The sequence below is a fragment of the Falco punctatus genome (assembly GCF_963210335.1).
Source record: "Falco punctatus genome assembly, chromosome: 3".
Lineage (NCBI taxonomy): Eukaryota > Metazoa > Chordata > Aves > Falconiformes > Falconidae > Falco > Falco punctatus.
In genome coordinates this window covers 52,714,639-52,739,081 of record NC_137582.1, presented here as the reverse complement: position 1 = coordinate 52,739,081, position 24,443 = coordinate 52,714,639, and the positions used below count along the sequence as shown (strand labels likewise).

The following is a 24,443-nucleotide window of genomic DNA, read 5'->3' as shown; positions in this document are numbered from 1 at the left end:
GAAACCCTGAGATGGTGGTGTGGGCATTGCCTCTCACTGCCAATCACTGGCAGATACAAGAAGGAGCTTTGACGGATGTTTGAGGCCTAAACACTTTTGAAATGCTGGAAGTTGAAGGCCTATGTGAACCACAGATCTTGGTGCTTTGCACTCTCTCTTCCCCAGAAGTGTAGCCTCAGGTGAGAGAGGGAGGGACCTCCCCACCCAGCGATCCCCTGTGGACACCTAGCTATGGCACAGACAGCAGCAGTCCCAAGGAGATGGGGGAAGAGAAGGTGCTGGACCTACTTCTCCTCAACCCTTGTCCCACATCTGTGATACAGGATGAGAGACCAGGACTAGCCTGAATCTTAATTTTATTATGAATACAATTTTACAAATTATTGTAATTGATATACTTGCTACAAATCCATTTCTTTTTAGACCATTGCCCACATTTTGTTTGTTGAATATAACTCAGCAGATAAGCAAATGAGGTCAGTGACAGACATGCTTCACAGGCCCAAAGCCTTCTCTGCCTGGAGAAATGAGTTGGCACCACTGTATTGCTGTAACAATATTCTTATAATTCCTTATTCTGGAAGAAATGCGCACAGTCGCACTGCTGACTTAAGGTTCTGTCAGCATCGTTCAGGAGGCAGAAATCCTGGCCCAGATAATACTAATATTACTAAAATTACCGCGTAACATCACCGCCAGTATCAGCCGATCTACGAATAAGCGACAAACTAGGCAGCAACGGTTTCGCTGTTGCCTTATTTGCGCAGAAGGTGGTCGTAAACGCTGCCCTCCCGTGCGGGGCAGCAGCCGGAGGTTGCCGCCTGGCACCGGAGGAGCCCCGGCCCGGGCGGGCATATGCTGGGGGGTGGGACCGCCCGCCGCCACAGAGGCGCCGGCCCTCGGCTCAGTCCGGCGCGGCCGCGGGCGCCCGCGGAAGGGGAGGTGCGCGGCGCCGTCACCCGCGGGCCCGGGAGGGCGGGGGGGCCGGCGCCGGGCGGCAGGCGGGCGGAGCGGGGGAGCCTCCCCGGGCAGGGCGGAGCGGAGTCCGCCCCGGCGTGTCAGAGCAGCTCCTCCGGGCCGGGAGGCGATCGCCATGGAAACCCAAGCCCCGGTCCCGCCCCTGCCCTCCGGGAGCGCGGCGGCGGGGCGTGGGTGCCGCCGGGAGCCCGGCCGGAGCCGCGGCTGGGAGGGAACGGCCGCCGCGGTGGCTCCCCCGCCGGACGCCGCCAGGTAGAGCGCGGGGCGGGGGCGCTTCCCGGCCGGGGAGGGAGGGCGGGGAGGGGCGGGGCGTGCGGCGCGCAGGCCGGGCCCGCTCCCCTGCCGCCTCCGCCGCAGCCCGGCCTCCCACCTGGCGCCAGGTGCCCACCCGCCGTCTTCACCCGGCCCCCCGGCGCCCTCCGACCCGCGCCCCGTGCCCGGCCCGGGCTGCCCGGCGGCGCCCCGAGGGAGCGGAGCGGAGCTCGGTTCGCTGGGGCGGGGCTTGTTTCTCGTCCCTGATCCTCACGGCGAGGCCCTGACGTGTTGCCATGGCCGAGGGAGCCGAGGCGGCGGCGGCGGCGGAGTGCTTCAGCGAGGATGATTTTTACTGCCCCGTCTGCCAGGAGGTGTTCAAAACGCCCGTGAGGACCGCGAACTGCCAGCACGTGTGGGTATTCCCCCTTGCCGCCCCCCTCCCCGCGCCCCCCCCCGCCCCCTTCACAAGCCTTCGCCTCGCCTCCGCCGGGTTGTCCGCCTGGCGCTGCTCTGCCCCCCCAGCGCGCAGCCCCTGGGCTCGGCGCCGGCCGCGCCGGGAGCCGGGAGGCGCGGCGGGACCCGCGGAGCCGGCTGCTGCCGCCCGCCGCCGCGGGGGCTGACACGCCTCCGCCGGGAGCCGGCCTCGGGGCTGGCGTGCCCGGGGCTGCCCCAGCCTTCCCTCGCCTCTTTCTTTTGTAGCGGACGGCGACCGGCGGCTTAGAGCAGCCGCCTCTTGGAGCACGCCCCGGCTGCCTGATGGGTGGCGGCCGAGTGTTCCTGCCGGTGGAAGCGCATCTCGCACGTCTAACCTAACTCGCGGTTTCGGCTTCGTAGTTTCCTGTTCGTTTCCGAACGAGGACCGAAGCTAGCTGTTCTCTCTTTTCAGTGCGCCGCCGTCGCGTTTTTCAGGGGAACGTTTCGTTGCGAAGCGCGACTCGGTGGAGAGGCGGGATGGCCGCGGCGGGCGGGCGGGAGGGCACGGGGCCTGCGGGAGCTCGGGGCTCGGCGTCTCCGCAGCGGCCTTTGGCTCCCTTAAGGACAATGAACAGCAGTTGCTCTGATAAGATTTTCCTAATCTCAGTGCTTGATGCGCCATTTAATCTCTCATTAGCGGTCAGTCCGGCTCAGGAGCACCGGTCGGTGCGAGCTTTACCTCAAGTGCGTGGTCACGTGCCCCTGGTTTCCGTATAGTTCTTTGTAAGCGCCGCTATTGCCTTGTGCTTACGTCTGTAAAGATTTGTGTTCGGTGGGCTCTATTACTCAAATACCTGTTTTCCCCCACCCCCTCAATAATCACCCAGCTCTCTTCAAGGACGAAATATCCAACTCTCCTTACTTTGCTAACTTGTGTTTGTGGTAACTTTTTAATTCAGGTTTTGCAGGAAGTGCTTCTTGACAGCTATCAGAGAAAGTGGAACACACTGTCCTCTCTGCCGGGGGAGCGTGACTAAAAAAGAAAGAACCTATCCCAAAAGGGCTCTAGATGTTGAAAACAGTATGAAGAAAGCTTCTGGGGGCTGTAGATGCTGTGAGAAGCAGGTAGAGTAAAACTTTACAAAAAGTTGGATAAATTTTTCTTATTTTTGACCAGACACACTTTTACCGTGTGTCCTTCTTGTCTTGGAGCTAAAGAGCCTATAGCAGTTTGAACTTGGCTTTGTATGGCTTGTGCATATAACCAGGCATGCGGTGCCTGCTAGGTATGCCTAACAGGTGTAAACTGGAAGAGGATCCTTGTATTGTCTATAAAGACCTTTTAAGTGGAGTGCCAGTTTTTCCCCAAAACAATGTGAAGGTAGGATATAGCTATAAAACTGGAAAAAGAGAAATTAGACAACTGAAAATTAGAATTGCAGATACATGGAAGACCTCAGAAACTTTCATTGTGAGAAGTGCTTAGAGCTACTGTAAAATTTAAAACCAATACATATGGGTTAATTACTCTTGGTGTTCACACAATCATATGTAATTTTCCCCCGCCCCATCAATGTGTTCCCTTCGTTCCCTTTGTAAAGGGGTCATTATTTTCAGAGCATTGTGTGAAATCTTGACCCCCACTGAAATAAAGACTAATCTGCCTTCTAGTATAAAAGGATGCAGGATTTCAGCCACACATTTTGTTTACATCAAATTGCATCAAATCCAGATAGTCTTTTTGCTTGTTTCATTTCACTTGGGACTTAGTTCTGCCAATGTGAAGACTAGCACTAGTGGAAAGCTGAGCTGCTTGCTTTGTACCACATGATTCATTAGGATGAAAAGCTGGGAGAAAGAAACGGTAGCAAGCTGGTAAACAGGAAGGAAGAACCAAACAGATCCTGAGAAGAACTTTAATGGAATTTAGGCACAGGTGTGTGAGATGTGATCTTGTTCAGCCTCTAAACCTGCGAGCATTTTCTGATAGTGTTGTTGGACCTGAAATTCTGACTTAGGTCATGTCCAGTACAGCTATCTTCTGACAAATCTAAGGAACTCCTTGGCTTACCTTGCATTTAAGATGGATAGGCAGCCTTAAGTTGGTGTTCATTCACCTCTTCCCCACCCCCACGCCCCCAAAAGAGAAAAGTTACATATTCTTGGAACATACCCAATGCAGAAAGATTTTACTCTGCACAAGGTAATAGCAGGCCAGAGAAGACTGAAGGAGCAGTGGTGCTTATCCCATCCTCACGGTCCCTCTCTGTTGTAGCTCATCAGTTACTGATCCTGGATGTGGGAGGTGTAGTTTCTGTGACTTTGTTTCAGTTAAATGGAGTTCACTTGCATCTTTCACCCCTGAGAGAGCTCTCAGATGCCTGGCTATTGGGGATTTGGGGAGTGGGAATGTTCTCCAATCTCACAGTGTGACAGAAGCTCTATGGAAAAAGGAATTGAAGATCTCCCGTTGAGGAAAGTGTTCATGTTGAGAGGGGAGACACAGGTTCTTGTTTCTGCTGCATATGATGTCTATATAATTCCTGCACGCATTGCTTTCTGTTGGCAGAATTCTCTCTTCCTTCTATCCCTGGATTGTTTAGTATAAATTCAATAATTTGGCATTTCATTTACAGGTTAGATTTTCGTGGATGAGACAGCATTATAAAACGTGTAAGAAGTATCAGGATGAATATGGTGTTTCTTCTATTATTCCAAACTTACAAATTTCTCAAGATTCAACAGGGAACAGGTAATTAGGGTGTTTTATGTATAATAATGCATCTTCTTCTTCCCCCTCACCTGCCCCCAGAAAGTATTTTTTTTTCCAGGGTGTGCTTTCTTTTTGCAACAATTATTGTCCATATTTTTGTGATTTAAAAAAAACGACAGTTTTTCCAGGTCTTTTTCTTTACCCTTAGCATACAGAAGAAAACCTTTCTGCATGATGGTTTGAAATGTCTTCTAGGGACTCCTAAAGGTGTATAGAATTTGTAGCTTGCTTTCCTTGCCTTGACAGCATTCGAGCAGCTTACTTGGTAACATATTTCGTAATATCTAGCCCCAGGGAAGTTCTCTCTTTACCCATCCACCCCACCCCTACCCGCCTTTCCTAAGTCTGTTTTAGTGGGTATCCTGTTTCAAAACATAACTGTGCAAGCTTTTGCTTTCTGATTGAATTTCTTCTGAACTTTTGAACTGATCTCTTATAAAATGTGTAAGGAACTCCAGTACGTTACACACCATAAAATACAAATGACACGTATCATTTGTTTTCAGGCAGTAAGGCTAAAAAACTTTTTTTCATACCTTCTCACTGATGTATTTAGTTTGGCTGGGGATTTTTGCTTACTTCTGAAGACCTTTTTTTACATATTAGTTTCATAGGGTTTTATTATATATAGCCTGTCCTTTGTTTACTTTCTTTTGACATCTGTTTTCTATTTTTAGCAGTCTGAACTTCTGTGTTTGGTTTTCAACCCATCAGCATATTGAAAGCGGAAGTTTAAGCTGTTACCAGAACTAGCTGCAGCAATGTTTCACCAAAGTGTCTGGATATTGTTATATCACTGTTTACTGACTACACCACAGTAGAATACCTGTGTTTATAATATTACAGAAGTATAAAAAATGTACAGTGATCAGATTTGTGACTGTAAATACTCATGGTCTTAGAATGATCGGTGTCTGAGCAGTTTTTGTGGCTTAGCTAGAGGTGCATATGTGGTCAACTTTACTTTCTAAAATGTTCCTGTCTGTCACTCTTACTTTAGAAAATAAGTTAGTTTATACTCAGTGTAAGAAAATTTATCTTGTTGTAGTTGAAAGCTGTCAATTATTTGTGTAAACACATGGCAGTTAAATGCCCATTTACATAGATCTAAGTCAAAAAACTTAGAAGATGCTGCCTGTCTTACATTCACGTAGTTCATAATGCTTTTTGAGCTACTTGGCTGTAATCTCCATTGCCGTTCTTGTTGGCTAAATGTTTGTTGTATTGTATACCACTTTCCTATAAAGTTTTGTAGTATTCCACCAAGGGTCATCATGGTAGCTAAATACTGAGACAAACCTTGATCCAAAGGAAAAGCTGTGAGAGTTAAAATATGTGCTGCCGTATGTTTTACCTTGAAATTAATGGGGCTTAATGGATTCCTCCCCCACACTGTTACTGTGAAGCTTATAAAAATTTTGATAGTAGAGTAAAATAATCTCAATTTTCATTGTTTTTCTTTTTTCTTGACTTCATTTAAAGTAGCAGAAGTGATGCAATATCTGATAATGGCGAGATGTCTAGTAATCAAATACTTCAAGGAGAAACAAGGTAGGCCGCTTGTTTTTCTGTTGTTATTATTAAAACAGATCCAGACAGTCATAGTGCAAGCTTCTACTAACTTTAAAAATAACTCACACAAAAACCTACAATAAGTTGTATTAAAATACCCCCATAGTTTCTTCTACATTTGCATCTATATGTAAGAATTTGGTTTTTTTCAGTACTTTCCTGAAGGGTACGCACTAAAAGATGTTACCAGTAACTAAAAGCAGGGTGCAGATGCAGTTGGAACAAAAGAATTTTCTAAAGTCCAAGTCTCAGAAGAATGCATTTAGGCATAAAAATACGAAATGTGCTTTAAATTGCAATTTGGTAGTAACACTGGAAGTCCACACCATCCCCTACTATGTCAGTGAGGGTGGGGTGTTCTTGTTATCAAATTAAGGGAAAGCAATGACAAGACAACAGATGAATTAAGCTTTCTGTAATACTATTTCTAAAACTATTTTGTTTAATACTGTATATTTCTGTTTACAGTGGACACCCAACCTTCAAATGCCCCCTGTGTCAGGAAGCCAATTTTACCAGACAACGCTTGCTGGATCACTGTAATAATAGACATCTTTATCAGATAGTTCCTGTAGTAAGTAGAATTGCTTATGTATGCTTCTTAAGCTACTTTCATTATAATTACGTGGACAATTTAAAATGTGCAGTAGCTATTCTGTATCTGTAAAGATCACTGTGGTCTAAGAAAGGCAATATACTTAATGCAGTGCATGTAACTTGAGTGACTTTCATGTGATAATGTTTCTTGTCCAGCTTGTCGGTTCTAAGGCATTTCTGACTTTTTCTGTCTCATTTATCTTGATGTGAAACAGACTCGGTTTTTGAGCGTGACACTCTTCTTCATTTAGTATTTCAGATCTGTTTCAATAGAATCCCATTTGTAATGTAACTGTTGTTTCATGTGAAACCTATAGTTACTTGAAAAGTAATCTAAGGTAATCAGAGGGACTGAAGGAGAAAAATCTGTTTGGCTTTCTATTCTTTTCATCTGGATAGGGTGTGTTATTTTTTCTTTTGGCTTACTTGATGATCTCAGTTGTATGACAGTTCTCCCAAACAATAAGTAGGATGCAGTAATCACATTTTTTTTTAAACTTTAAACAACAGAGATTGACAAAAACAGTACCAGACAGACATGATAATCCTCTACTCCAAAGAGAAACACTTAAGAAATTTGGCAAGTTGAAATGTAGTTTTTGAATGTTACACAAATGAAGAAAAGAATACTTATAACTACAATTCTATGTGAACATGGCTGTTGTGTTTTGGTTGTGAATGAGTAGTAGACTAGTTATTCCTGTAGAACATGTGTTTAATGCATTCTGTATTACCAATAACTTTTTTTTTTTTAATTCTCTCTCTTTCCCCTTCCCCTCCAAATTCAGATTTGTCCTATTTGTGTATCTCTTCCTTGGGCAGATACTAACCAGGTTACTAGAAATCTTGTTAGCCATCTAAATCTAAGACACCGGTTTGACTACGGAGAATTTGTGGTAAGCTTTTTCTTCTTCGATGCATAGGGGAGTAAATGGTAAATTTTTTTCCTCAAATTAAAGTGCCAAATAAAACATTTGTACCAAACTTGTTTGTGCTCTGGACATGCTGTGTTCCTGCACTGTACAGAATTCAGAAGTAGGCCTGTCTGTTCTTAAACTTCCTGTTACCAACATGAAGTGCTACTGGGAATAGGTGTTGTCAACATTTAAGCTTTGTTCCAAACTGATGACTTAAGTCTTTAGCTTAGTGTTCTCAATCAGAACTATTTGTTCCTCCAAAACAGTTTTTTACTGCTGCTTCTGGGGGAAATAAAATAGACGCTACTCTGTTAATAAAACAGACATTTTTGACCTTTTATGGCAGAAATGCCAAAATCACAATTCTCAGGACTCAAAGTGCAGCTTGACTAGCTGGTATTGCTGCTACAGCCTCTCTTCCAGTGTGTTGTGAGAGAGGCTGCAATGTGAAAAAGAGATATGTCATTAAATCATTGTTCTGGTTGCCGCCTTTTAGTCTTGCTTTGGGTAGATGACCTTGGAGCAGGTGCAGAACTACATACACAGATGTAGACAGTGGATGGATCATAAGTCAAGCCAACCATTTGATTTGCAGGTGGGACCAGAGAGCTAGAGAGTTTGTGTTGTAGTTTCTACAGAGTTTGACAGGCTTTGGGGTACCCTGCTTGAGCTTTGTGTGGGACAAGCATAGTATTTGAGGCATAGGCAGCCTTACTGGTTAAAGATGGCAAAGGTGATGCATATGGTTCTTTGTGTTGAGTGATCTGTGACAAAGAACTATTGGACTCTTCAATATGAGTGCATCTTGCATGTTTGAGGATGTAAAACTGGGAAGCTGCTGGAATTGCATTAAAAAGGTGTATTACTTTGGCCTATTAATGACTTGCAAGATACCTCTTCAAAAGTGGCAGGGTTAACCACCCATCTTTTGTGCTACGTGTTTTCTTTCTCATTTGAAGCAGTATATTCTCAACAATCTATGATTACTGTTGTTTGGGGATCACATTTTGGTTTTATTAATGGAGGATATTATGGCTGGTTGGAAGCCCTGTTCTAAGAATTGTGTGACAGTCAGCTTGCCTGAGCTGGCTGTTCTGTAATGTAATTGTGCCAGGGAGAGGAGATGGACCCTTCTGCTTAATGAGCCTTGCCCCACTCTTCTGATTCTTCTCCCATCTCATGTATCTCTTGGTACTTGGTTAAGTAAAAGATACTGTGCAACATAAACAATCATCTAGTACACATAAAGATGGAAAGTCTTCATCTAGGTGCTAATTCCTATGTAAAAATGTGGAAAATGAATGATTAAGCTAAGGATTATGGTACATCTTGAGTATTTGTCCATTTTGATTATGTTTTTGTTTTGTTTAGAATCTTCAGCTTGATGAAGAAGCCCAATACCAAAATGCGGTTCAAGAATCCTGTCATGTGAACTTTTAAAGTATAGCCCCCCCGTCATCTTACTAATTATCTGAGAGAAAAATTACATTAATTCTGTTACTGATCTGAAGTGTATATTAATAAAAATGCTATTCAGTAACCATTTTTCAGGCTTAATTTTTTTGTGTGCTCATAAGGACTTTTCATAAATGATTTTGCTGAAACTCAAGCTTGACATCTTTACTGAGATCTGGCCCTGTGTAATTAGGGACCTTTTTGGAACTGCTCGCTGTTGTCTTGATTTTCTCTAACTTTTACTACTGTGCTAATTACATGGCTTCTTTTATTAATGTCAGGTATTTTAATTCACCAAAACCAACTTTGAAAGTATCTTTAGAAAGACATGCAGAGGTGCTCTGTTGCACTGAGTTTAAGTTCAGTTGTCATCTGCTAAGCTATCTGTGAGATGAAAGTTTTTTCCTCCTGCCCAAGAGCAAAGTTTTGTTTGATGTTGTGATTTGTTTTTTACTGTTACAATGTGAATGAAAATAACAACTTAAGAAATAAAAATATTTGTTTTCTATAGATCAACAATGCAGAGCAGGTTTTTTTTCCACCTTTCACTGAGAAAGAATGATGCCATTGCCTGGGAATAATTGTATCTATTTTTTTCCCCTTTTGGAGCGTCACTGAGAAAGGATGCTTTCTTACTGAAGTGATGGGTCAGGAGTTTCCCCTGTACTCCCAACTATAAGGAAGATGACGTACTTTGTGAGAAATTCAAGATGACATGCAAAAGATATACTTTTTGGGTATATGACTGCGACCAGCTAGTTTTTCATTTTGTTAGAACTTTTTACAAACTTCTGTTGCTGTATTTGGAATTCAAGTTTTGGTCCTGCCTTTTATGGAAGGCTGTGTAACTAGAGAACTAACTGGCTTCAGACCTACCAACGCTCATAAATTAACTTGTTTATTTTGGTAAGACTGTTTAAAACTTGGTCATCTCCTGTATCCAAAGGCTTGAAAGAACAGTTGAGAAGAAAAACTTGCTCTAACATATTTTAAGAGTTCCTATTCTAGATTTCCACATTCCCAGCAAGACTGTCATTAAAATCAGAAAACAGCAATAATGCAATTTTGAATTTAAATGGAAAAACCATCTGTAAAAGAACTTTGAGGTATTTTATTTAATACTAATGGGGAGAAGGGGAAAGCAAGCTGCACAGCTTACATTTTGGAGTTTTAAATAGAGACTGTTCTGAGTATCTATTGGGACTGACTTTTCATCCTGTGTCACCATCAGCTGTTGTCAAGCTTTACTTTATGGGTATTGTATATGTGGTGGAAAACATCCCCAGTTAATTTTCCTACTCTAGTTGGTGATTTATGTGTAATAATATCAGTTGTGCAGCCAAAGTACAATATGCTTCTTGTGCCCTGGCTCCCATTTGCTCTCCAAATAGAGGTTTTGATTATTCTTTAAATACTGGGCTATTTCATATTCCAAAACTGGTAAGATTGAAATGCCTCACTCTGCAATGTAATTGATTTCAGAACTGAATCTTGGTTCTAGCCTGTTGAGTGTTGGAACTAAAACAATATACACTGTAGCTTAACGTTACTACCTTATAGTGTAAAACATTACTGAAGTCATAGCTGGCTAAAATACAGAGTGAGTTGGCTATTTCAGAAACGTCTGGAGGTTATATCGTTTTTATAACAGCTTAACATGTCTTGCATTTTGTTACTGACTTAATGCAGTATTTTGACAGCGGGCCATGCTTTGATCTTGTACTCCAACTTGCCTGTTTGCACCCCATACTCTTGTCTGCATATTCTCACTTGTCTCTCAGCTCTAGTACTTGTGTGACCACATGCTGTTTTGGAGTGGTTCACTGATCCAACTGAAGGTTGTTTGGATTTTTACTTTCTCTCTTGCTCTATAAAGCCAGCTATGAAATAGTGCCCTTAGACAGAAAGGAATTTTCAAGGTAGCCTGATGCTAAAGTTTTAGCTTTTTAAAAACGCTTACCGTGGTGGTTTTATTACTGCGTACATTTCCTAAGGAATTTAATAGTTATATGTAAGTTTAGTTAACTTTTTTAGATTTCAGTAAAATATTTCTATGAACTGGCAATAAATGCCTACAGCCAATACAGATTCAGAATGCCTCATGGACACTGGAACTAGTTATTTCTATTACTTGAACAAATGAAATTAACATCAATTTTAAAACTCTGGGAAACAAATTTTTCTATAGCAATAATTAGTTGTCACTAGGTGCATAGTTGCTGTGCATTTTAGTCATGTTTAAATGTTGAGAGACTTGAATACACATTTTAAAGCAACAAGTGTGTATAAATGCAATATTAAAAAAAAATTGCAAAATTTTTATCCTCTTTATTTGCATATGTTAAAATCTGTATTGGCAGGCACTGCCTTGCTGAAGTTTTTATACTTTTAGTATGAAGAGGTTGCATCCAATACATTCACTAGGTAAGCGTTTAATGAAAACGAAACAATCTGTTTAAATGTGATGGTGCTGGTCGTGCTCTTTCTCACTGAAACCCAGACATGCACAAAAGGCTGTGTATTTGTGGTGGGTGATGCTTGTACTCGAAACATACAATCTTTACTAGAAGATTGCTGTTTAACAATGTTTTCATGTTCATGTTGCATTGTGTATGGTTTCAATATGCCATATTATGTTTGAATTGTTCCTTCTATTTTTTCTCCTATTAAAGTATTTTATTTTCTCTTTGTCTTTTTGTTGCATAATAAAGATGATCAGTCTCCTTTATGGTACTTCTTCCCTTTTAGATGCTTTCTAAACTTAAGTACGTGGTCAGTTGTATGCCTTCACACTTCGAATGATTAGAATGGCATGTGTGCTGCTGGAACCGATGAGTTGTGGCTCATGATCCATTAATGAGCTGACAACTAACTTATATCACATCTTAAGATATTTCTGTGAAGCAGAAAAGATAAGTTGGCCAAAACTTATTTTATACTTCTTTTTTCCCTTCCATGTTTGTAAGTTGCTGTGCCATGTAATGTTAATAGAGAAATAACATCCTTAAAGGCAGAGAGAAAGAGGTATGTAACGCTCGGGGCCGATAGCAAACCTCATTATTTAAAGGTAGATTTACTAAGAAGGGTTAATGGTGTTCTGAGGAAAGACTTGTCAGTAAGTTTGGGCTGGTTGCATTGTTGGACTAGCAAGGTGGCATCTAGATGACTTATTCTTCCACCCCGTATTTTTGAACTGAAAAAAACGTAGTTACTTCTTGTGCTTTTACATTCTAAGGGCATACAGGTGATAATATGGTTATGGAATTGACTTAAAGCCTTATTTTGAATTATAGAAATATAGCAAAATTATGCAAATTTACTTTTTGTTTATTGTTCTTTCTCCCCTTGGAATCTAGTTTTCTGAGCTCTAAATAAATCACTGTATCTTCTAAATCCGGTATTTCATTATTCAGAGAGAATGCACTCAATGCGTTTGATTCTCATTGGCAACATGTTGGTTGTAGGATATGTGAGCTCTGTAGAAGCCCCTGTTGCCCTGCTCCAGGGCTTCGTTCCCAGGAAGAGAGGGTGACCTTTGTGCACCCAGGTCAACTTCTGACAGGTAGTCAGGGCGGGAAGGTTTTCTGTGCTTCGGAAGCATTCCTGGGTCCCCTTTTTTTTTTAGATATGGCTTCAGAGTTAAGATTTGAACACGTAAGTGTCTGTGAGGACTGCTATAAAAGAGTACAGCTAAGTGTGTTTTTTATATCCTTGATTTTATGCTGAAACAGACACACTGATTCGTGGGTGCTCGTAAGAAATGTGCTGTTTGCTGTGTCTTGTAAATACTGTGCCATCTGTGAAATAGCTGCCAAACCTGGCAGCCAAGGGTTGTTTTATTGCAGGCAAGCAGGGCTACAGGAGTATCTGACAAAAGCATCTTCAGGTTTCTTTTGGAATTGGAGAAACTGATGAAAAGGGACAAACACTACGTAGTCTGTTCTCCGTACAGTGTACATTTAAACTTGCTCTAGATAGCAGGTTTCTTTAGTGTCCTGTTGTGGGTATGTTTGAAAACTTTAGGAGAAAAATCCAGGCCTCTGCCATGAGAAGGTTTTTTAATAATGTTAAAATTGCTGCTTCCCAGTGAATAACCAGACTTTAAGTCAAAGTATAGGCTTCTCCCCCCACTGCCATAAGTAAAGTAGGTCTACTGTTTCTCCTCAAACTGTTTTCATCTTTTCATTTTCCAGCCCTAACCAGCCTTATTCTATCTGTAATGTTGTTTTTTGCGGGTTTTTTTTATTCCTCCACAGTCATATTTCTCTGTTTTTGTGGACATGATCAGGAAAAAGCTAGGAAAGTAAATTTTATGCTTATTCCTCCACCATTCCCCAAGCTGTTAGGAAACTGGAGAAAAAGAAAAATAAAAAAGGTCATCCCTGAAAAATGCATTCTGTGGAAGATATGTAATTCAATTTTAAATCTTTGCCTTAAATCCTCTGCATACGTTTAGAATGCATTCCTTAGCTCCATGAAACTGCGGCCCATTTCCCAGGGCTTAGTGACAGAATATGGGGTTTGTGAACTTGCTAAAGCTTGTGAGGATGCTTAAGCAAGAGAAAAGTGCTCCTCGCTATTCATTTACATTCTTTTCTCTTTTGTTTCTGTCTCTCTCTTTTTTTCATAGAATCATAGAGTAGTTTGGGTTGGAAGGGACTGTAAAGATCATCTCATTCCAATCCCCCTGCCACGGGCAGCGACACCTTCCCCTAGACTGAGTTGCTCAAAGCCCCATCCAGCCTGGCCCTGAGCACTTCCAGGGATGGGGCATCCACAGCTTCTCTGGGCAACCTGTTCCAGTGTCCCACCACCCATTGTCCTCTGTATGTATTTCCCTACAGCATTTCTCCTGAGTTTATGCTGTTTCCCTCCCACTCCCCTTTTTCTCTTTTAATCAGCAACTGGATAACTAAGGTGATATGACTTAGCTGCTAAGTATGGTTTTGTAATCTGCATGTTTTATAAACTCCTCTGGCTGTGCCCTCAACATCTGGGGGCTGATGTGAGCCTCAGGGGTAAATACAGTAACTAAGAAACTTAGCATCAACAATTTCCAGAGTTAGCCTACCATCTTTGCTTCTACAGCTGGAGGAGTTTATGTATCTCAGAATTTTTGCAGTTTGAAAGAATCTGAAAGTCAGATTTTATTGCTTTAAAATGCTTTTTAAAGTATTTACTTTGGTGTTGGTTTTTTGTTTTGTTTTGTTTTTTTCATTGGGGGGTGTCTTTTTGCATTGAAGAGATTAGGATGATGTTTAAGATCAAAACCATCTCATGCAGACAAGGTCTTTAATGGCAATGAGTACTTGTTTTTCAGAAAGCCTTGCATTAGGTTCTCTGGTTTTGCACGTGTGGGCAGAAGACAGTAGGAAGACGGTGGTTTTTTTCTCCAGGGTAGCTTCTGTGGCACTAGTGTCACAGAAGGTGTGTTTTATGTGCCACCTCAGTTGTATTCAACTTAAGTTTCTTTTGTGAATTTTTCTTCTTTCGTAAGTCAAACCACAAGAGGGCACTGACTATTTTTGGCTTGTTTCTAAGTAAGGATAGTATTTAAGGATGCTAATTCACTAAGGAGTTGTACTCTGAGACTCTCTTAGATACGGGATTTCTATCCAGGTATTTCATAAAACGTTAATAAATCTTTCCTATGTTTTAGAGGTTAAGTGACTGGGATCATTTCAATCTACAGAAAGGATCTTTCTAACTTTAAAACCTCCAACTTGCAGATTTACTGGGGTGCTTTATCACCTGTGGCAAATAAGCTGTGTTCCCCCAGGGATCCACTCCGGGAAGACCTGAGCGCTCCCCACTTCACGAGTGAACGTAAACCGTAGCGTGTTCACGCCGACTCCGTTTACCTGCAGGACCTTTCCTTCCCCAAACGCGTTCTTTAGGGGTCGCCTTCAAGCCCGAGGCGCTGCAGTGCACACCGGCGGCACACGAGGGCATGTGAGGACTGCTGCATTCCGCCGTCCTGAGCGCCGGGGGTTGTCGCTGATTCCTGGCTGCTTGCTCCCTGAAGCTGCACGCATGGCAACGACCTCGCTAATTCCATCTGCTGCGGGGATGAGGTCCACCAGGTGCCAAGTACAGGTATGTTTCAGTAACCCTTTGTATTGCTTAGGCCTTTAAAGTTGTTCCCTGGCAGCACGTGCAACAGTTTGGGGTTGCTGCAGGCCTCTGGAATGAAGAGGGAAATTCTTCTGCTAAGGCTCATGCTCCATTCTCAGAGAGGATGAAGTATCCCTGGAGTATGCTTCTGCAGTGGCATGATACTTAGTGGCTGGCTACAGCCACTTCAGTAGCTGTGTATCAGTCACAGTTTGTTTCACGCTGTAATCTGATTCATATTTACCATAAAATATGTTTGTGTAAAAACATGTCAGACATGATTCACTTTCCCATGAAAGGGGGAGAGGTGTAATCCTGTGTGAGTAATTATTTGATTTACGAAAGATTGTTTTCTCACACAAAATAAAAGATAATGGTTAAAGTACATGTCTGGAGTGGCAGTAGGCAGGAAGGGATGAAATGTTGCACACCCAAGCTTCTGCTGTTTGCTTTTTAACCTTGCTTTTTAATTTACCTGTAGCTAAGCAGTGCGAGGAAACTGAAGGTCTGCTTTGTTTTCTTGATAACCCTTAATCAAAGCAAACATGCCTTCTTTGCTTCTCTGCAAGAAGATGGAACACTTGTATTTGATATGTTGGGATTTTCACTTTCTTACCTCATATTCCATGTGACATCCGCTAGGTTTTGAAAACATTGGAGTGTCTTAACTTGAAGTACTTAGCTGTTCAACTTGAAAAATTTTGGATTTGATGGAGGGTCTCTTATCTTGTAGGTTTATCTGACAACTCTTATCTTCATTACTGCTTTTGCCTTATCAGCCAAGGAGATACTATTGCAGTGTTATCCACATTTGGGAGATTAACTGAAAAAGTGAAACTAATTGTGCAGGATAATGCAGGGAGCTTGAGGCAGGGCAAGGAACAATCTGCCATCTGAGAATAATAGACTGTTTGAGTATACTCCTACTCTTTAACATTTGGTCTATAAGCACTGCTAAGTGGGGTACATAACGCTCTACAAGCCAGCACTTTTCAAGAATATTTAATGAATTCATAGCACTTGAAGTTGACACTAAAATTTACGATCAGTCAGGTTCCACCCAAATGTCAACAAGCAACCATGAATCACCATTGTTTGCTGAGCAGTATACCAATAGCAGAATTACCGCAGTATCTGTGCTGAAATACAGAAGATCAACAAAACTAGTCAAATGTGAAACTACCTACCAAAAATGCTAGAAAATCACCGTCCCCATAGAGCTATTTGTAGTTGTTTTTATGGTTCTCTAGTTTTTTGGCATTACATTTTGAAGTTCCTTTGGTTTTTAAGGAGAGCATTCTTTCTCTCCTGTACTTCACTCATTTTTTTTCCCAGTCTCTCTGCTCCCATTACTGTCTATTCCCAAATTATTATCTGCAGATGTAACTTTATGAAGAATACTAAAACAGGTGATGTTTCCCATCTGCATTGGACAACGCCTGATGAACATTCCTTCTTCCACAGCAAGGCAGGGGGGTAAGCAATGCAGTATTATCATTACCTGTGCCCCAGTAGCGCCCACCAGAGACAGTGCTACTGGGCAGGCTTTGAAGAGACGGTGCCCGTCCAAGGGAACACTCAGTCTGCCCCCAGGGTGGTCCCCATCTGTCTGGTGCTAGCGAAGTGAACTCAGAAGGAGAGCCAAGCGGTCACTGCAGTAGATCCGCAACAAGTTCCACATCAGGTTCTGATGTCTTTCCTTTTCATTGCTTCTGTGTGAGCAGCGTGGGAGCATGTGGGTCTATGGGGAAAGAAATGTAATTGACTGGCAAAAGCTCAGATTTTGCAGGTGTCTCTCATAGTTACTCAGGGCTCATTAGATAGCTTAGTACCCATAAAAGTTGTGGAACATGTTCAAGGCAAAGAATTGCAAGAAAGGAAAAAGCAATCAACCAGTTAAAGACTTGCTCCTTCTGCTTTGTGTTTAATGTTTTTACTTTTCCTCAAACATAGAGCTTGTAGTTAGAAAACTGGTGGATTCTACCTGCAGATCAAAATGGTAATGGAAATAACATCCTTGAATTCCATAGGTCCCCAACAGTGTCAAGAAAGGACGTGCGTTACTTTGGGCTGTTATGTGCCCTGGTAACTGTAGAATAAAGGCACAATCTAAGACTGCCATTCTTTTTGTACATCTGAAAATGCTCACCATCTATCCAAATATTAATTAAAAAGCAGTGTGAATTGGAGGAAAAATGTGTATAGGGGGAGTATTTTACAATGCAGGGTTAGTATATAACTTTGGTGACTTCTCTGTTGGAATTGGCACTTAGTGATGTCAAACACCTTCTAGTGTTTTCTTTGGGTAACTCACTTTTCAGCCAGTCCTGAGAGCAGCGATGGTCATGACACAGAGGTTCATACAGCCCCTTTTTGTAACAGGACAGTCATCCTCCCATCTCCTACTGTGAAAAGGTTGGTGTGAGGTCTCTGTGCTGGTTGATGTATCTTAGAAGTGGGGATGTGGGAACAGAGAGCAGATTGGCTTGATCATTTGCATGTAAAAGGGAGCGAAGAAGTAGAAAAACAGGCTTTTAGGCTTTCTTCCAACACCAAGTAGTAAGACCAAAGAAAGTGCTATTTCATTTGAGTTCATATTCTACCATCTCAGGAAAACACTTGTAAGGTACTACAATCAAGGAATAATGGGTGCAGCTGCATTAGTCTTTTAGTTTTGATCAGGAGTGTACTTTTTAAGCAAGTGTCATCATCATTCCCACTTACCATGCTTTAGTTCACATCACAAGGCAGTTTTGGTGTGTCCAAATTTAATTGTTTTGGAACTAAACCAGAATATGTTTTCCAGATCCTCACGTAATGCAGTCCAGTTGCCACCACTGATGTCCAGTCCTTGGGACCAAATCAGAATCGGCTTGTGAAGTAGAATCCTTTGAGACGTGTATGGCATAGATGGCCAGGTTCTTAGCACCAAATGTTTCAATGTATGGATCCGTTCCATTTGGTTCCAAGGACCTGTTACCGTGGGCATAGCCAGTCTAACCTAGAGAGCCTCCAAAATGACCTGTACTCTCATCTCCCAGCAGATGAAGATGACAGCATGCAGCATTCAAGGACTGCTGGACTTGCAGAAGAAACCTTGACAGAAGAGCTGTTCAACCTTCCAAACATGACTGATTTGAGAAACAATTGACACCACCATTATTGGTGGGTAAAGGATTACAATACTTAGTGTTACTTGTCTAGAAAAACCCATAACATTATAAAACCAGTATCTACCACTGCTACTTCCCAATTGATCAGCAATGCAATAAGCATGGATCTGAGCAGTGAGAAATTGCTCAGGTGCCCTCATTACTTAGGATCAACTCGTTCTTTCTTACCAGCTTTGATACTTGAAATAGCATGGGAAATGTTATTAATTTTGATATAATTGTTTGGGAGTCTATTTACACTACAAAATGTAAATAACATTTTTAGTTTTTACAGTGGTCTAACCAGATAGTTGGTCTGGGAAAGTAAAAGGTTAGCCCAGTCTGATCATACAATTACCACAAGTAATTGAGCATAAGAGCAGTTTAGAGCGTAAGAAGAAACTGGCAACTTCAGCACTCTAGCAGCTAGTAAGCAGAAGAGATGACTGAAGTTGGAAGAAACTAAAACTCCAAAGAGTCAGAGAGTGGTGATAGTACAATGGTATGGAATTTTTAAATAATGTAATTTTTAAATAATGCAGGAGAATACCATTATTTGAGTTAGTGACAAATACAGTGTTTCACATACAGCAACAATAGAAATGACATTGCTTTTTCTAAAAGCAAGATACCGAAATTATGTTGCTGACAGATATTTTTTTTTTAAATGTGCACACATTTCTCATTTCCACTTTTTGTCAAAAAATACATATTTATTAGTATGTCTCAACTGCCAAGAGTCTTGCTAGCTTTCTGTTGTTCAAAAGGTAGTGCTGGCTTTATTCACTGAACCACAGGATGGCTGAGGTTGGAAGGCACCGCTGGAGATCAGCCAGCCCAATCCTCCTGCTTGCAGCAGGGCCACCTGCAGCAGCTCGCTCAGGGCTGTATCTGGTTGGGTTTTGACTGTCTGCAAAGATGGAGACTCCACTCTCTGGGCAACTTACTCCAGCGCTTAAAAACCATTAGAATAAAAAAAAGTTTTCTTATCTTTAAATGGAATTCCCTGTATTTCAGCAGGTCCATTTCCTCTGTATTTCCATTTTCTTGTGTCCATTTCACCCTGTATTTCCCTTTGTGTCCAATGCTTTTTCTCATAATAGTGCTTAAGAATAGTTCAAGTATATGTTAGTTATTATAATGTAGTAAAGATGGACTTTGCTTACTGGACAAGAAAAAGGTAGGCAGGTTAATTACCAATGAAAGGACAAAGGTTTTTGTTTATGATTTTTACTGTCTTAAATACCAAGGAGGTCTGAAATTGTGTTCATGCAACTGCTGACTGGAGATCAACATGGGCTGGTTTTCTGTGCCTGTGGTCCTAACTTGGCTGCTTCTCCAGGTGGTCTGGAGTCAGGTAAGAAAACAAAGAATGTATATTCTTTATATTGATCGAGTAAGCAATACAGCTTAAGGTAAATTTCAGAGGAAAAGACTTAAGTCATGTTGCATGTTGTCATCTGCATGGAAGAGAGAAAGATTTCAGTTTCTTTGGGGTTTTAGTGCTGCTATTTTTAGTAGGCCTGGCTATACATGGGAAGAGCTTATCTTGCATTCCCCCCCTAAACAAAATGTCCCATAATATTCAAAGTATCATTATCAGAATATGAAATCTGTGGTTAGAACCAAGATAAGTATTAAAATTTATTTTAATACTCCATATTTGAATGGAAATATGATTCTTCCCCACCCCGAAACACAGTATATTTGATATTGAAATTGATGCTTTTTTAGCCACGGGATATACTTGGAAATGACAGTTCTCTCTTCCTCCACTCCAGCCAAACCATTTAATGCCAAAAATAAACAGTTTAGATTTTTGTATTTCCTGTCTTTTGTAGTGAAATGTAGCATTTTGCTCATCTTGTGATAATTTATTGTAGAGGCCAGGAATCTTGGTAAAAACACAACATAATTAGTTTGGAGAACAAAAACCAGTAGGCTGTTGAAAGTTCATTTCAACTGTTCGTAGCTGCAGAGTATTCTTCAGAGTAAGATGTTACTTACTGTGACATTACTTAAGTGGAATAACGTTATATATTTTAAGTTATGCAACTAAACTGATTCTGTGAATCCAGCTCTAATTACCTCACCGTGGCAGTCATAATCTCTTCATCTCCACTAACACGTGCTCATACATCTAAGTCAAGAGCTCAACCTCATGTGCCCCACACTCCCATAGCCTTCCTGTATCCCCACTACCCCAGCCCCACACTGCACTTGTATTTCTGCCACTCATCGTGACTGCCTGTTCCCCTGTTCCCAGCCATTTGGAAAGTCAAGTCTCGGCTTTGGTTAGATTCCTCTACAGGGTTTTGTAAAGCCTGTAGTAGGTGATGTAGGTGCTACTAATATCCACAAGCTATCATACATCAAACGGACTCCTCATAACTGGCTCCTGTGTGAGACAGGGGCTTCTCATCACCAGGGGTAATTGTTTCATTTCCACGTGCCTTATGGCCAGGAAGAGCTTCTTTCATATTTCTGGATGCCAGTACTAGGAGTTATGTCATCTGGAGAAAACACTGATAGTTAGGGTGTCTCATCCAAACTGGTTGACTATGCTCCAACTGAAGTTCATGGTGATGATACAGGGAAATTTTCATTTGGGTGTTTTAACATCCTTGAGTTAGATGTCCAAGCTAGGTGAGATGGATCACCTTCTGGAGATTCCAGACCATCATGGTGGTGCCATAGATATTTTAGGGACAGATTAATTACCTATCTGTTTCTCCACTGATCACTGAATGAGTCTGCTTACTTAGTTTTTACATGATTACAGTAGGTGAGATATTTCCCACCTATTCAAGATGCACTTGAATTATTTGCCAGTTAAATGTGGTCACAAGCCATGGTTTGACCAACCTTTACTGTAACTTAATTTACATGAACTATGTTGTTTGCTAAAGTTAAGGACTAATATTATAAATGTTTAGAATTTTGTGTGTGTGTGTAGATTTAAAAGCAGCATTGATCACATGAATTAGATTCCTTTTTGGTACACCTCAGGTAATCAACCTTCTTCTGTATGTGACTGAACTGTGAATCTGTTGATTATTTACAAAACTTTCAGAAACTAGAAATCCATGATATAGGTCTCAGTTGTCAGGCAGGCATTGAAACTGAAGTTGCTGCTACTCAAACGAGTAGTACTTGTACGCAGAGATAATCCTTTTGAAATGCAGTATTTTGCTGTTGAGATTCACAGGACTAGAGACCTAGTTTTATTGAGAAGGAAGCAGAAAGGAATGATGGAAGGGATCCCTTCAGCATAAAACATTCTGTGACTGTTTTCAGACACCGAGGATCAGCCCGGGTTTCAGTTGATTGCTGAATTTGGTATTAGTCATGGACTCACATTGGTTTATGCACCAAAAGTACTGCTGGACTTAGCTACCTTGATTTCAGTTTGTGAGCTTTGGCTGCTGATGGAGGAGCTTTTCCACGACCTAGCCAGTTTTTACCTTTAACACTGTTATACTTTGTGATTAGTGGATATGGGTACATTGCAGTTTATAATTATTGAAACTGCAGAAACATTTTAATCCCCATTAACAGTTATAAGGGGATTCAACAAATATGGGTATAGTTCTTCTCCTCCATCGACAATGTTTAACACAAGACAATAACATAATTTTAATTTTTTAATACCACAATCTTTACTTGTCATTTTTTTTCTTCTACATTACCTATAAATCTGTATGAGAGTGGGAGTTTAAAATGAAGTCTTCAAAATGTGTGTTAGACTCTGCCTGTGTACTTTCAGCCTTTTTTACAAGCTCCACTTTCGTTTCAAAACTTGAATACGTGGATGCTGTCTTATGCAGATCCAGTAATAACAAAATGTAATGATAGAATATCATTACATATGTGGAATAAAACTTCAAAATGTAAGAGGAATCTACTGACATTTCAAATTTATGGATGATTTGTCATCCATAAATTTAGAAAAGATATTTGGGGTTATTAAACTGTATTTGTATACAGTTATATGCTTATTCTTTTTTCTGAAATCCGCATCCTTATTTCTCATGTATCAATGTAAATCTGAATAATACCAATTACTCAGTGAAATGCGAGATCAAAATCAATCCTTCACTTTCTGCCCAACTCTGGAAACAATTTTTCAATGGACTCGGTCACTTTTGTACAATGATGTTGGGTTTTTAGGAGTTGGGTATCTTAAAATCTACCAAATTTTGAAACGACTCAGAACTGTGAAGTGCCGAAACAGGGTTGTTTCAGGAGAAACTGGGTCAGGAAATAGATTCTACTCAATGGTTTCTGTAACTGGCACTTCAAGGTCAGAATCCTGCCTTTAGGCTGGGTAAGGATATATGTGGGTGGTAGTTTTCATTAAGAAAATTCAGAAGCAGTTGTTGTTGATTAAAAACATTGCCTGTTTATGTAACATTTAGATATTAAGCATTTGATTATGCCAGCTCATACCAATTAGGCATTATCTCTTAGACCTATAAATTATAGCCTCTACTTGGTTAGGCAAATAATAATTTTCTCCTCTTAGGCGATCAGAATAAATGATCAAAATCTGACAAAAACTGTGAAGCAACAGTTTGAATTAATTTTAGTTGAGGTGAATCAAAATGATAAAATGAGATTTCAGGCTTTTGTATTTACAATATTTTTTTCTGCCATTTTCTGAAATTTTCACGAGACACTCATTTCAGATTGAAAATGAATCTTTCATTGGAAAGCTAAAATAGGACATTCTGACAATTTCAAAGCTTTCTTTCTCAACCTTTTCCAAATGAAGAAATTTCATGGAAGTTTGTTTTGTTTGGGATTTTTTTGGTGTTTTTTTTTCCCCCTGCGATTGTTTACATTTTTTATATGAACATCGTAAGTTTTAGGGCCCATAGTTATGTTTGCTCTCAAATTCTTCCCATCATTATGTGCCAAAAATCAGGTCTAGATGAACATGTGCATTTGAATCTCACTTGAAAATTCTGGCCATACTATTTTCTTATCCATCATACAGGTGATAGAAATGTCCACAATTAATATTCCTGTGGACTGCACAGACTTGATTTTTACCAGTTTTCAGCATTCTGGTCTTGTACTTTTTGTTGCTTTTAATGGAGGTTGCAGATGTTTATCCCACTAGGAAAATATGACAGACATGCAAAACTGCATGTACAAAAAATAACAAGCTATTTACACGGAGAAAGAAAAACAGTCAGGGGGTGGGGGGAACTATAGTACAAATAAAAGTAAAAATCCTACACTGCTTTGCAGAATTGATGTTATATCTTACCATTTGCTACATTGTCAAAGCTTAGAATTTAAGGGTGTTCTTTACCTTCAGTTTGTGACCTTCTTTTCAAACATACAAATACAAGACTTCGGATGAGAAACAGGAAAACCCACCCAGCAACAATTGCTTAGAGAGGCTGTTCATTATTTTACTCGCTGCGTGAGAATGTTGTGTAATGTTATGTTGGGTATGTCCAAGCCAGTCCAAAATGAAGCATCTAGTCTGATAAAACCTTATAGATTATGTTCTATAGGCATGTTATGGCAAGAAAGTGTACTATGTTTATCCCATTATATCTCATTATGCTCTCTGGATTTTACATGTTGCAGAAAGAGTCTTTGAGTTGGGATTGCTTAGGTAGTTGGAGTCCAGGTAAGGCACTAATTGGGGCTGAAGTGACCTGGACCTTGTACCCAGTCCTTCAAAGACTTGCTGGGTGACACCAGACCACTCATTCTATTCCATCTTCAGCTGTATGATGGAAAGTTTAGCATAACTTCCATAGGTTCTGTACAGCTCCTGATTAGTAGCAATAGTAGATGTCACAGAAATAACAGCTGCTTTTTCCTGTTTGTGAAAGAATATTCTGTACTGCCTGAGTTGTGAGAGAAAAGCAGTTGTGAAAACTTCACAGAAGCAGTCCTGGGTGACTAGTTGGGCAGCCTGAAGTGGGGAGGACACAAAGCTGACACAGAAGCAAATCAACATTTCCAGTCAAATGAGGACGCTGTGGGTCCAGTCAGTCCAATACAAAGCCATGTGCTAAGTGCTGTCAGTTGAGCTTAAATTGCATCTCTAATACTGTTGAGAGAGTAACGTGAGCTGCATTTCATTATGTGCCTTTCTAATAATATCTTTTTTTCTTCCCCCTTCCCAGCCTGCTCCAGAGACAACTGGTGAGTTCTGTTTAGAGATCTATTTGTATGCACGGGAGGCAGTCA

At 41.1% G+C, this 24,443-nt stretch overlaps 2 protein-coding genes across 5 annotated transcripts in view; both read left to right on the top strand.

The window, feature by feature from the left end:
- The first annotated feature begins 228 nt into the window (after window positions 1-228).
- Window positions 229-11,689, top strand: RNF138 (ring finger protein 138). Of its 4 annotated transcripts, none has more exons than XM_080381543.1 (7): window positions 229-1,230; window positions 2,607-2,772; window positions 4,284-4,399; window positions 5,903-5,971; window positions 6,461-6,566; window positions 7,412-7,485; window positions 8,878-11,689. In XM_080381543.1, exons 1-6 carry the CDS (start codon window positions 1,094-1,096, stop codon window positions 7,448-7,450), a joined length of 633 nt encoding a protein of 210 aa, XP_080237669.1. In that variant the 5' UTR covers window positions 229-1,093; the 3' UTR covers window positions 7,451-7,485; window positions 8,878-11,689. The 4 variants fall into 4 exon arrangements, with proteins under 4 accessions (XP_080237669.1, XP_080237667.1, XP_080237666.1 ...); XM_080381541.1 differs by having other exon boundaries at window positions 238-1,230; window positions 5,906-5,971; window positions 7,378-7,485; XM_080381540.1 differs by having other exon boundaries at window positions 273-1,230; window positions 7,378-7,485.
- A 675-nt stretch (window positions 11,690-12,364) lies between these two features.
- Window positions 12,365-24,443, top strand: part of MEP1B (meprin A subunit beta) — a 48,728-nt gene continuing 36,649 nt past the window's right edge. The window contains exons 1-2 of the mRNA XM_080381539.1: window positions 12,365-19,584; window positions 24,380-24,398. Coding sequence (XP_080237665.1) covers window positions 19,522-19,584; window positions 24,380-24,398 — 82 coding nt within the window. The 5' untranslated portion in view covers window positions 12,365-19,521. The remainder of the gene's footprint in view (window positions 19,585-24,379; window positions 24,399-24,443) is intronic.